Below are 13247 nucleotides of genomic sequence, written 5' to 3' on the forward strand. Positions count from 1 at the left end.
TACATATTTATGTAATAAGTATTTTGATTTTTAAGACCACAAATACATGATTATTTTTTAAACTACCTTTTTAACATATTTTGGATTAACAGTACTCCATCATCAATATTGTACATAATTATAAACTCACTCGATAATAGCTACAACTGAGAATCTGTAACTAGTTATATCAATTATGAATATAAACTTGTGTGAGTGGTCTTGAAATACGAAAGGGTTAATTATTGAGCATCAATTTATATTAAATACCATGTTATAGTAATTTTTAAAAAAAACACAAACCGAACATAATTTTAAGTTAAGTCGATAGAAACAGTGACATCTCTACAGATCAAATCAATCAAACTTTTAACATATAATATCGTTGGCCCAGCGCGCACAAATATGTTAAGTGCAGGATTGATAATTTAGATATTCTGTTCGACTTGCAGTTCTAAAACAAATGTGTATTAAAAATAATAGTGACAACAGGAAGTGAAATATTACTTGAACTGTGCACCATAAAGTATTGTCTTGGGTGATGGAAAATGTACTTAACTCACCATCTAAAATCACACTTTACACATGTGTGCATTAGGCCTTCGATATATTTTTTAAATATATGAGGTACCTTTCTCTATGGTTGGTCGCTACTTTAACATCCCTTCAAAAACAATAGGATGTCCACTACACAAGATTATTTTGTGAAAGTTTTCTTGCACAAATGACATCACGGAAATAATTATACATATTTTCAAACATTATTACAAATATTGTCTTGGATAAAGCAAGTAATTTACTGTCAATGTCAACACCTTACTGCTGATTTGAGGGTACCCAGTATTCAAACATTCTTCTCGGACGACATTAGATGAAAATGAATTTTGGTTTAAAATACAGTATTTTTTTCAAAAACTATTTTTAAAAAAAGGTAAATTGAAATCAGTGACAATGTATCCGCCTCTCGCTTGTGATAAGTTATGGAAAAATTGATTGTAATTTACTGGCATTGTCTCTAACGGCTTATGATAAAATTACGTATTTAAACACATCACAAAGAAGTAAGAGACAAAATCAAATCATCAAAGCTTGGCCACGTGGAGCTAATGTCATGACTGATTTGGTCAGCAGTGATGGGGTTAGTCCAAATCAAATGATATAATCAAATGTCACGGAACTAAATTATGCTTTAGAATTTTTATAATTACTTATTTTTATAAATCATCTCAACAGACCAGGGGAGCCAATTACAGCACAAAACACCTAGGGTTGAGAAAAACTTTTTTGTGTTCTCACCGGGAATCAAACCTGGAATTTTACACGCGTGAGTCAAGTGTCTTAACCATCACACAATGGAGGCTGCCTTTTTTATGTATTTGTCTGTGACTGGGCGGATGAAAAATACAGCTCTATGTGTGAAATAGAACCAGAATCCTGGACGGGTGTTTTCTTCTCGATGGCCTTTCTCAGGTTAAAATCCTAAAAAGGGGAATCAAGTGTAGAAAAGTCTGCTTCGTACTGTAGTTTGAGGTCCCGGGTTCGATTCCTGGGAATGTTGACATAAAATATTTACTTGTAATGTAATTTTGCATTACAAGTAAATATTTTACTGCAATATTTCATCGTCCCTGAACTGGCGCCCGAAGCGTAAGACTGATCTCCTTACCTTCCTTTAACAGATGCTCAAGATACGCTCCATTTACTTATGCACCATCAGGATATGGGTTGAAGATAATAAATATGCGGATATGGAAACGATGATGATGAATTAATTAATTTTATTCCTTAGCGTCCGTGATTCCCTCGGTCGCGATAGAGAACATGGCTTCTGACTCAGGTAAACAGGGACTGTCATATATTTTACATATCCTATTGTCTCCACGCCCCTTGCGGAGGTATAGTCTCGTGGTGGAGGCGTGCGCTAGGATATGTCCTCCAATCGGTTTCTTGGGATCGGCTGCGAATACTCCAGCACCTTCCACTTGGGCCACTACTTGGTTAGTTATAACAACGGCAACTCCAAACTAAAAACATATACATCTTTGATACATGTGGATGAAAAAGAAATTCCCTTTAGAATTAGTATAAAAAATAAATAAATTACATAAAATTATTAAGCATACCGTCGCTTAGCTAACAACACCGCGTATGTCATTTTTGTTTGATTATTTTATTGAATTAAAGAGGAATTGGACTACAGGTTTTTAATAGACAACAATTTATCGATAAACATTTCAATTTAATAACATTAAATGCATCATTTAGTTGACCTTTCAATAAAATAAGCGGTTTTTTGTCATCCTGTAAAAATAACAAAAATGACTTATGTGGTGTGATTAGCTAAAAGACAATATATCATCGGTCGGCGTGCATTACCGCCAATCTACTAAATCAAATTTTTATAAGAGACAGAAAAATCTGTTCTGAAAATCAAATCTAACACATTATTTACTCCGATCTATGGAATTGTCAATGGTACCAATATTCAATACAGGAAATCCGTAAAAAATCTAGGAGTACAAATGGATGAACATCTCTGCTGGCGAGCTCATACTAATGAATTAAGCCGCAAAATATTTTTCAGTCTACACTCACTTAGAAGGTTGCAAAAATTCTTACCCATTAATACTAAATGCACCCTTGTACAAGCATTACTACTACCCATTCTAGATTACGCTGATGTTTCCATGACTGATTTAAGCTGTGAGCAACTTGATAAACTTGAACGACTTCAGAATACATGCATAAGGTACATTTTTGGTCATTGGAAATATGACCACATTAGGTAGTAGGCAACTGAAATGGCTCAAAATTAGACAGCGGAGAGACTATCACTCCCTCTTACTTCTGTTCAATGTGCTTCATAGTCATAACGCTCCTATATACCTCTGTGAAAAATTTCAACACTTATCAGTTCATGGTTTACCTCTTCGTTCTAATTCTCAAGGCACTCTCTTAATACCCATCCACAATTCCTCTTTCTTCTCTAACTCATTTAGTGTCCATGCGGCTCGACTGTGGAATCATCTCCCATCCACCATCAAAGATGTTACTACATTATCTCTGTTTAAATCACGTCTGGAGAAACATTTCCGTTCTCTTCCTTAATCTCTCCTCCTTTCTTTTTTCCTTTTTCCCATTGAGTAATAGTTTTGATTTAAGGTAATTTATAAACAAATACATTTATTTCTATTTTTATATATCTTTAGCTTTTTAATCTTTTTTTTTCTATTGAATATGTTCTGTAACTTGAATTATAAAAATAAAACTTTAATTTTATTGGTTGGTTGGAAGAAATTGCCATTTGGAAATAAGCCCGCCAATGTACAAATAACATTATGTAGAAAAAGTTAAATAAATAAATTGTCCTTCTTCAGAAAGCTCGTCTCCTATTGGTCCCACGCATATCTTTAAGATTCATTCATATTTAGTAAAATCTGAATTGAATGAGTTTACTTACCTCATCAGCTAGTCGCAACAGCATTCTAAGGAATCGTCCAAGATGAATCTGTCGGGCGTTGAGTTCTCCTCTTCCAGAGTAGTCTGTTCTGTACAGAGCGGTAGCACTATCCACAATGAGTAGAGCGTATCTGCGCAATATTTAATTACATTAATAATATTGGATAAGAGGTTAGAATTAGTTATTATTGTACCTAGGATTCTCCTTGGGTTATCCCTGATCACGATAATTCAGGTAAATTTAATTAAAGTTTATTTGTTTTTAATATTGTTCATCAATCTTCTGAACACATTCTGTGGTCTTGTCTCTTCCCCTCTCTCTATGAATACCGAATGGAGCTTCTCGATACTATCCGTGACCCTTTAAAAAGTCCTGTCGGATAAACAGGTCTAGTGGCTTTCAAAAACAATTTCAAGGCTTTTAAAATTCTCATCATCATTCTTTCTAGCAAGGGTGTTGGATTACAACACTCTCGAATCTCGTCGTAAAATTTTTTTTGGGAAACATTTCTATAAGCTGATTTCTGGAAGTATATATAATCCAAATATACTGAAAGAGATCAGTTTGTATACTCTCAATAATTATACTAGAGTGAGATCTCACGCACTGTTTTACACACCCAGAAGCCATACAAATGCAAGTCAGAATTCATCCATTAATAGGACAATTCAATTGCTGAATACGGCTTCTGTGGATAGTAATGGATCTATTTTTCTGTACGTATCGGTAGTTTCGCAGCTATCTGCTTTCTATCCATTAAGATCTAACTAATGTTTACAGTCTGCATTACGTGGTGGGTTAAACAGCCCGTAAAGCAATGCAGACTACAATATTGTCAAATAAATAAATAATAAGTTTTGTAATCATTTTGGCGAATTGATCTTATCCGATCAATTTAATCCCAGTCAGTGAAGAATTCACTTTCTTCCTTTTCTCAGCCCAATGAAGTACATGTTATGTGTTTCTGGATTACCTTCATGCAACACAACGATGCCAAGGATACCAGATTATATAGAGCATCTTCGGGCAGAGTCTTCTGTTAGGCAACAAGCAATTTTTCCTTGTAGGTGGGTACCGCCAAGGATTCAAGTCTTCAGAAGCGGTATGCAGTATGTGGTGAAAAAGCTGTACCCAGAAGTTATAATTTACGTCATAATTCACCCAAGCAATACATTTACTAAATACAGATTCTACACAGTAAGTAGCAGTTTAATAACCCATTGAAATCGTTTAAGAATGTATTAATTTGCGATGCGAATGTACCAAGATTTAACTATCTAGAATACTACCTCCCACGATGAATTACAACAGTGCTACCAAAAGTGAACTTATTGATAAATACTCAATAGATTAAAAATATTCTTTCCAATATGCTCGTACACACAAAATGATACGTCAATCCTCGAACCACTCTCATACACCCGTTTGTCTAATAATAATGTAAAAAATAAATAAAATTGAGCGGGAATTTCATTCTCATTATAAAACGAAATAATACAGACTGAAATGGATACAAAGTCGTTGGAACAATAAACTTCTTTCCCCCCTTCGGCAACTACACGTGGACCGGACCATCTTCTAGGAATTTAGAATAAACATGTGTTTGCACATGTGCGATACTGCAACAGTGACTAGTGACTACCGAACATCTACGAGGGCTACCCTTCGGATATTTTTATCTGTTATGTCATCCATAGTGTTGAAGTGCTTTATCTGTTTAGTTTTTTATTGTTTACTTTTTAGCACGAACACCTTACAAATTGACTATTATGCTCAATGTTTGTTTTTGTAAATTTATTGATAATTTTAAGTTGCCAGAATTTCACTCGTCCATGCACTTTGTAGCTGCCAGACGATTAGTAATCTAGCTTCAATAGGTAAATGTTATCAACTATCAAATATACAAATTTAGTTAATGAGGTCTAGAATTCCAACCGTCCATGCGCTCAGTAGCTGCAAGACTTGTTGTTATCTAACTTCTATTTTTATAAATTTGTTTGTAATATATATTTTTTAAATATCACTAAATCTCTTAACTTGCAAATAGGGGCTAGATTTCTTATTATCTATGTGCTCTGTAGCTGCAAGACGTGCTGTAATCTAGCTCCTGTATATCATAATTGGAGACGAGGAACAAGAATCCCAACCGTCCATGCGCTCTGTAGCTGCAAGACGTGGTGGGATATTTATTTACTGTACAGCGCCCTTGAGGTGATTTTCACAAAAACGGCGCTATATAAATTATCCAAATATATATATATATATTAATAGCTGTCTCCATTCATATGTTTCCGGAGATTTTTTTTTATTTATTCATAAATTTCATAAAAAAGTACAAGTTTTTTGTAAAATTCTAAACATAACTACTTTTACACATCTAGTAAATTTTATCACTGTAACTCTCCAAAAAAAGAGACTAGCTCTTGTGCTTGGAGGGTGACTTACACTGTTTAAGTTGTTTATTTATAAGAGTTTATATAATTTTAATACGAGTACATGAAAAGAAAAAGAAAAACATAGGATATTTAAAGAATAAACATAAAACAATAATACATTCATACTAATGTTGTTTTTACACGAGTTCAAAAAATTTCTTAAGATTAACTTTAAATTTATATAACGATATATTATTTTTGATAGTTTTTAGTTCATTAAGAAGATTATTATGATTTTTTACACCTTTGAAGACAAAGCTATTTTGCTAGATGGTTGTTGATCTGTTTTTATGTGTGTATCTAGATATATTTATATCGCAGCAGCGACAACAGTCAAAAGACTAAGTGACTATGCGTCACTATAGTCACTATATTTTCTTTACTAACTTTGTATACTATGTGGAAATCTGTTATTAGTTCTGAGTTTATACACTATATCTGTTTGTTTACTAAAAATATGTATGTAGAACTGTTGATTTCCCAAATAAAATAAAATAAAATAGCTGAAAATCTCTTATAATCGTCAATATATAAATTATAATTATAAAATATAAACCAATACTTCGTAAATTAAACCAATCAAATGAATTAAAATCAATAATCGCAAATCTAATGCCAAGCTGTCTTGTCGACTTGACTCTATAGTAGCTCTTTCCAAACAGGCTGTGCTTGACAAAACCTTAAGTAAATAAGCTGTGTCATATGAGACATCTGTTTTAGCATTTATATCAAAAACCCTCTAGTACAACATTCATAAAATCAATTGATTTAGATCTTAATTTGTTGCAACAGAGAGGAAATTCACCTTCTCAAAAATGTTCTGCATATTTGCCGTAATATAATATAGAATATATGTTTGTCCGAACCTGGATTCTGCCATCATAGCTGACGCCTGCAGCAGCAGCTGCGTCTGGTGGTCGGAGTTGTAGGCACGGGCGTAGGCCACGTTGTCCAGTACGGCCGCCCCGGCCATACCGTAACGCGCCGCTACGGCCAGCAGACGCTCCGGCCGAAACGTTCCCTCCGTGTCCACATACAGGCACTTTCCCTCCCCTCCGCTTTGCTCCACGGGCAACTAAACTCCACCATAAATTATTATTTAAATACATAATATGCGTATTTATTATTTTTATGATACATTTTATCTATTCAGAAAAAAAATTAAAGAGACAGATGAGTAATAAACATACTTTGAGGCGGAAACTTCTTGATGATTTTTCTATTGGTTATGTCATTGTTCTTTCTATATTGATGTGCTATGTGTTATTTTATAATAATGTTTTGTTGTATTATTAATTTACAAGTAGTACATTATTCGTCTCGGCTCAACAGGGGTATCGCTCAATAGAAGTAATGTATGTTTACGTATATTTCTTTACTTACATGGTGCAATTTTTAGAAAACTTTCATTGGTTGTGAGCGCATACAAACTGTTAATAGGCTAGAACTATCGGTTTTCCAAATAAAATAAATCCTCAAGCAGAAGTAGTTTTCTAGCAAGTTCTTTATTATACCTGACAAGTCACAGCAAGTGTGTGGCAGAGCTGAGTTTTGCCAGTTCTAAATTCCCCGAAGATCTCCGTGATAGAGCCAGTTTCCAGGCCACCCCCGAGTAGGCGATCCAACTCCTTAGAACCGGTCGTTAGTTGGATGATTTCAGATCTACAAAATTTTAGCTAGTAAACTTGTGGTATATTTGACTGAGGAAATTCATCACTCTCAAAATTGTATTTAAAATATAAACATTTAATTACAAGTAAAACTTTTTCAAAACATATAAATGAACATTCTAAATAACATATCGCGGAGTAATTACTACAACTAGGTAACCTCATTCGTCGTGATTCATTCATCATTTATCATCAATGCATGACTCGTCTATTTGTAGCATTCACAGAGGAAGATACAAATATTTGTTTGTAGTGGGTAACTCAAAAATGCTGATTTTTAAGTTGCCTAGTTGTTACCCCATGATATTATGTGAAATTTTTTTCTAGCACATATTAATTTAATATGTGTAACAGTAATACTGTGTATTAATTTTTGGCCTAGTCTGCGTAGTCAATACACATGCAAAAATGGGAGATTTAAAATAAAAAAATGGAATATTCATAAGCAATTGGTTCAATATTTATAATTATTATTATTCGTTATAGGAAGGCAGCCTTTGCTGATGCGCCTATATCTCGTGTACTGCTTTTTGTCCGAGTTTTTCTTCCTTCAAAAAAAAATCCAAACGGTTTTTGAACTGGTTGACAGAAATGGAATGGACAGCTAGGACAACTAGGCTTGGCAATTTATTCCAGTCTAGGAAGTCAAAAGCGATAATATTATTAATCTAATAGTTAAAAATGTGGAAAACCCATTAGCTGACGCTCGGAGCACGAGCAAGAGGTCCACCTGTAACAAAGCTCTGAGAGCAATTAAACGCATAACCGTCGTACTGTGACAGTGGTACAGGTTACATGCGTGATGCATAAAATTGTCTCTCTCGCTCACAAATATACCTATAACATAGAGAGTTACGCGTGAGGAGTGTTTGAGGCAGTCGTATACTCGGTACTCTTTTACTTTATCGCCTCGACAATGCGACACATTGGTAAACTTTTTATTGTATTGGGGATGTATCCCCGATTTCTGATAAAGTGCTTTTTTGAGCCTAAAAAGAACTTATTATTTAATAGTGAATTATTTCAATCGATACGTAAATGTATAACAGAAGAAAATTTAAAATCTCCAGCCAGATTATATTTATGGATATATTTAAGTTATTAGATGCAATGTGTACTAGCTACACATCGCAGGTAAGGGGGAGTTAATACTAACTGCAATAACCTTTGGATAGTAACTAACAAGTAAAAATATTACATTGTAAATAAATATGTTAGATATTTATTTATTTATAAACGGCAATTCTGCCATTTACATATCTGTGGTTTAAAGAGTGCTTAAAAATAAAAATATTAAAAAATCGAGTATGATATATTAATATACTATACGTATTAAAAATTACTTGAAATACATACACATTATACTCGTATATATTATATATAAATTATAACAACAACAACAACAACAAACCATCACGCCGTTTCCCCGTAGGGGTAGGCAGAGAGGATAGAACGCCATAACACTCTATCTTGGCATACAGACCTCGCTTCCTCTACATTCATACATCTTCTTATGCACGCACGCCGATTATTCCTACTTTTGACATGTCCATCTTCAAGTATTTGATGGAATTGATCGTGCAATGTCTTTCTTGGTCTTCCTCGTTTTCTGCATCCATCAACATTTGCATCGTAGATCCTTTTAGCCGTTCTTTCGCTGTCCATTCGCTCTACATGTCCAAACCAACGCAGCACCCCTTTCTTGATTCTGTCAATAATGCATGTCTCAGCCTTACACACTTCACGGATCTCGACATTTGTGCACCTATCATACATCGTTTTACCACACATTCGCCTGAGGGATCGCATTTCGACAGCAACCTACTTTCATCATTATTTTTCCAATTCCATACTTCGCTCCCATACATTAGAGTTAGAACTAGAACTCCGTTGTGACCTGCTAGTTTAGCCTCCTGCGATAAACATTTGTTTGCCAAAGTAGATTTTAGTGCACCGTTCACCCTGTTCCCGGCACTCACCCTCCTTTCAATATCTTTATCGACCTTTCCGTCCCTAGTAAACATACTTCCCAGGTACACAAATTCTTCTACCTGATTCAGAATATCTCCGTTCACGCTGATCTCACATTTAGTTATATTTTCATCCCTTTAAAAAACCATCACTTTCGATTTATCAACATTCATAAGCAAATCGCTTTTCTTGCATACATCGTAGACTTTTGTTACCAAGAATTGAAGGTCTTCTTTGCTGCTAGCAAGAAGCACGGCATCATCTGCATACAGAAGACAGTTAACAGTTATACCATTCATTTTTGCTCCCATTCTTAAATCTTTCAGTTCTTTCATACAGTTATCGATGTATATGTTGAACAACCATGGTGACATTACACATCCCTGTTTGACTCCTTTCGGAATATTAAACCACGATGTGAATGACCCATTCACCTTCACACATGCTGTGCTGTCCTTATACAGTGACGCAATAGCCCTTGTCAGGTTACCATTTACTCCATATTCCGATAAAACCTTCCACAATTTCTCTCTGTCAACTCTATCAAATGCCTTTTGCAGATCGACAAATGCGCAGAAAAGTTTCTGATGTTTAGCCAGGAACTTTTCTATCATAATATAAATTATAATTATATAATATACAACCACAAGAGGACGAAAAGGCCGTAGAGCAAGAAGAAACCCTACCTCTTTTGATGAAACTCAGTGGCTGTGGTGAACCCCATGGGAACTAGTTTAGAAGCTTCAGCAATAATCTTGTCAGCTTTTGATTCAGAGATACCTTTAATTGCTAGTAAATTCTTCTTTGGTGTGAAGGCAATAGATTCAACAGTATTATAACCAGATTCCTGAAGTTTCTTTATATCACCAGAAGTGATTCCATTTCCCTAGAGCAAAAAATAAATATTTGCATTATATTTTTAGATTTCCAGTAATCACGTCTTCTGGTGTGGGATTGCTTTTATACCTCAAGTTTGTTAATTAGAGTTGGTCCACAATCGTCAGCATCCTCTTCTACTACAGATGCCGTTGTCGCAGATAATGTCATCGCCATAATTTGTTGATTGCTCGGGCTGGATCACTTCGGTGGATCACTTGCCGGAAGTGCTGGAGCACACAATACTAGTGTACCCAAGTTTTTGTAAAGTTTTGTTTTTTTAATATTACAAAGTCTACAAAGGCCGTCTGATATGCTGAAAATGAACCTTTAGATAATTATACTTTTAAGAAAATACAAAAATAAGCTTTTTTATTTACTATATGCGCGAATTTCACTTCGACTATTTCCCGCTTTTAGCAAAGAAATTACAAATCTAGACAAGTTCACAAGTTGTCATTTTTTTCTCTTGTTCAAATTTGAAAATCCATGGACAAAAAAACGATTGCGCTTGAAGTCGCGTTCATAAACACCGAAATGGTCCTCGAAGTGCTCATGCGTTTTTTTATATTTTTAATATATATATATATATATATATATATATATATATATATACATATGTATATTAGGTATCTATATAATAATTATTCTTCTTCAATGCAGGCCCTGTTGCTGTCCAAAATGGTGACACAAGGTGATTGCTCTAAACAACAAAAAATACGTTGTATGATCCAAAGGGCTGAAATTTCCGAGTGTCTGAAATCACAATATCCCAAAGCGTCCAGGATTCTAAACATAAAACGGCTGGATTTTTTAGCACGTTACCTGCTAGTTATGCAATCATTTTAAAAACTTGTTTTTTAAATCGAATGGTATTGTCGGTCCAAAAATTCGCGGTGTGAAAGGAAGGGGGGTAAATAGAAAGATGGTAATATTTTTCCTTTTTAATACATTCTCATAACACGTATAAATTGTTCAGATCTTTAACCCTTTCCCCGCGTTAAAATTACACTCATATTTTATCTATTAGTTTAAACAATAATTTTGTCATTGACTATGAATATATAGACTATACTTGATAAATACTTCAGCTACTAACCTTTTCGATACTAAATTTATTTATTGAAAAAAATCTTTTGTATTTGTCTTGAAATTACTTTTTTATCACTGGTAAATCTATTTCCTCAAAGGAAATAATTTTAGTAAAAGAAAAAATTCTAGGTATAAGTTTTTTTATGTATGTAACGGGTGTGAATGCAGTGTAACGGGTCAATAACAAAAGTTGTCGATTTCATATTTTACAGCTGTTACTGGGTTGGTATTCCGAACGCAATCTTAGCGCGGTATACCGCGTTTTTACGTACTAAATACGCGTTATAGCGCGCTGTAAATGCGTTCGGAATACCAGCCCTAGTGTAAATTATCATATTTTTCCACATTAACTCTTTAGTTTAATCATACGCAATCTACAAACAGCCTCCGGGCCTCTCCGTCAGCTACTAACCTCAAGTCAGGTCCGCATGAATAAAACACATTTATGAGAAAAAAACATATATTTTTTAAAATGGGGTTTTAACCCCATTTTAAATTATGTTACAAATATATGCAATAAAGATAAATAAATCACACTATCAACGTTCTTAAGCCTCCAACAAATGGCAATAGTTTCAATTAGCAATTAGTATAAAAATAATAGTTTTGTGGGTACTTTAAATCTGAACTCAGCTGACTTTTTTATATCATTTTTCTAGGGCGTCACAACTAGATGGACAATTAGCAAAACCGGAATGATGCAAAGTTATCAAGTCTGTAACACAGTATGAAATCAATAGACATATTGTAATATCTGTTGTATCAAAAAGATTTTCAGATGCGTCCAACATAATTTTTCAAATAGAAAACATTTTTAAAAAATTGATTAATCCTAAGGCAGGAGATTTAATGGTATCATTAATTAATCAGTAATCATCATACTACTCTCAGGGAACAAATGTTATTGTCAATAATTTATTTAGCATCTTACTACATAGTATATAATGCTACAAAATGCCCTGGCACATTCCTAAGTTGTTTTTGGAACCTATCAAATGGGGAGCAATTTTTTTTTACACTATACTCCTATCCCATCCGGCCATTTTACATTATTTATGTAAATAAACACTATAAATGAATGCAATTAAAAACATATTAGTGTCTTTCTGTCTCATTCAGCAAATCTTTTTTTTTTTAATCCCCTTGTTCATGCTATGACAAAGTCTGTGTAAATAGTTTAAGTATCTAGTACCAAAGACAACTTAATTATTCTGCACTATACAAATAGACAAAAAAGCGTAAATAAATTGTGTAGAATATTTTTTTTTTACTAAGCACACTGCAGGGGCGAACCGTCCATATAATCGATTATTTACAGCTTACCATTATATTTCACTACCAATAATAATGTTTTATAGTAGTTTTAATTATAGGAGAATAAATAAAATAATCTTTATTTGTTATAAATTAACGTCACTGTTTATATCTTCCTCAAAAAATAAATATAAGCTGCTAAATGCGCACCCAGCGCATTGCCCGGTTCCGATTATTGCAGCTTATTTTTCAATACAAAATGTATACTGTATTTTAACATTCAAAAACACAGTGCTTATATTTTCCTTGCTAAGTTCACTTGCAGATTACAGATATTATTTCAAGCTTCTCTATTTGGAGAGTAGTATTTCGAGCGTTATTTCCTAAAGACCATTTTCGTTTGATAGTATGCTGTTGACATATGACGCCAGTTTTTTAGTCCGCGCGTTTTAGCTAGTGGCGCCTCGCTCGGTGTCGTCAATTTCTTGCATTATTCATTCTCAGTTTAGA

The 13247-nt window shown here is 34.0% G+C and overlaps 1 protein-coding gene across 1 annotated transcript; it reads right to left on the reverse strand.

Annotated features, from left to right (window-relative positions):
- Positions 1 to 1106: 1106 nt before the first annotated feature.
- On the reverse strand, positions 1107 to 10862 carry spn-A (RAD51 recombinase homolog spn-A). The gene is made up of 6 exons (XM_088224587.1): positions 10482 to 10862; positions 10202 to 10401; positions 7389 to 7536; positions 6741 to 6949; positions 3440 to 3569; positions 1107 to 2003 (listed from the first exon to the last, which is right to left on the reverse strand). The coding sequence occupies exons 1-6, from the start codon at positions 10566 to 10568 to the stop codon at positions 1758 to 1760; spliced, it is 1020 nt and encodes a 339-aa protein (XP_088080713.1). The 5' UTR covers positions 10569 to 10862; the 3' UTR covers positions 1107 to 1757.
- Positions 10863 to 13247: the final 2385 nt, after the last annotated feature.

The sequence above is a fragment of the Micrasema longulum genome, unplaced genomic scaffold, assembly GCF_059751315.1.
Source record: "Micrasema longulum isolate JH-2025_06_02 unplaced genomic scaffold, ASM5975131v1 h1tg000299l, whole genome shotgun sequence".
NCBI lineage: Eukaryota > Metazoa > Arthropoda > Insecta > Trichoptera > Brachycentridae > Micrasema > Micrasema longulum.

Bases quoted from the DNA above. Each gene is read 5' to 3' on its own strand.
- spn-A (XM_088224587.1), bottom strand. From the start codon at position 10,568: ATGGCGATGACATTATCTGCGACAACGGCATCTGTAGTAGAAGAGGAT. The intron at 7,537-10,201 runs GTAGGGTTTCTT...AAAATTTTGTAG, and splicing joins ACTGAGTTTCATCAAAAGAG to ATCTGAAATCATCCAACTAA. The intron at 2,004-3,439 runs GTAAGTAAACTC...ATATGTTTTTAG, and splicing joins TGTTGCGACTAGCTGATGAG to TTTGGAGTTGCCGTTGTTAT.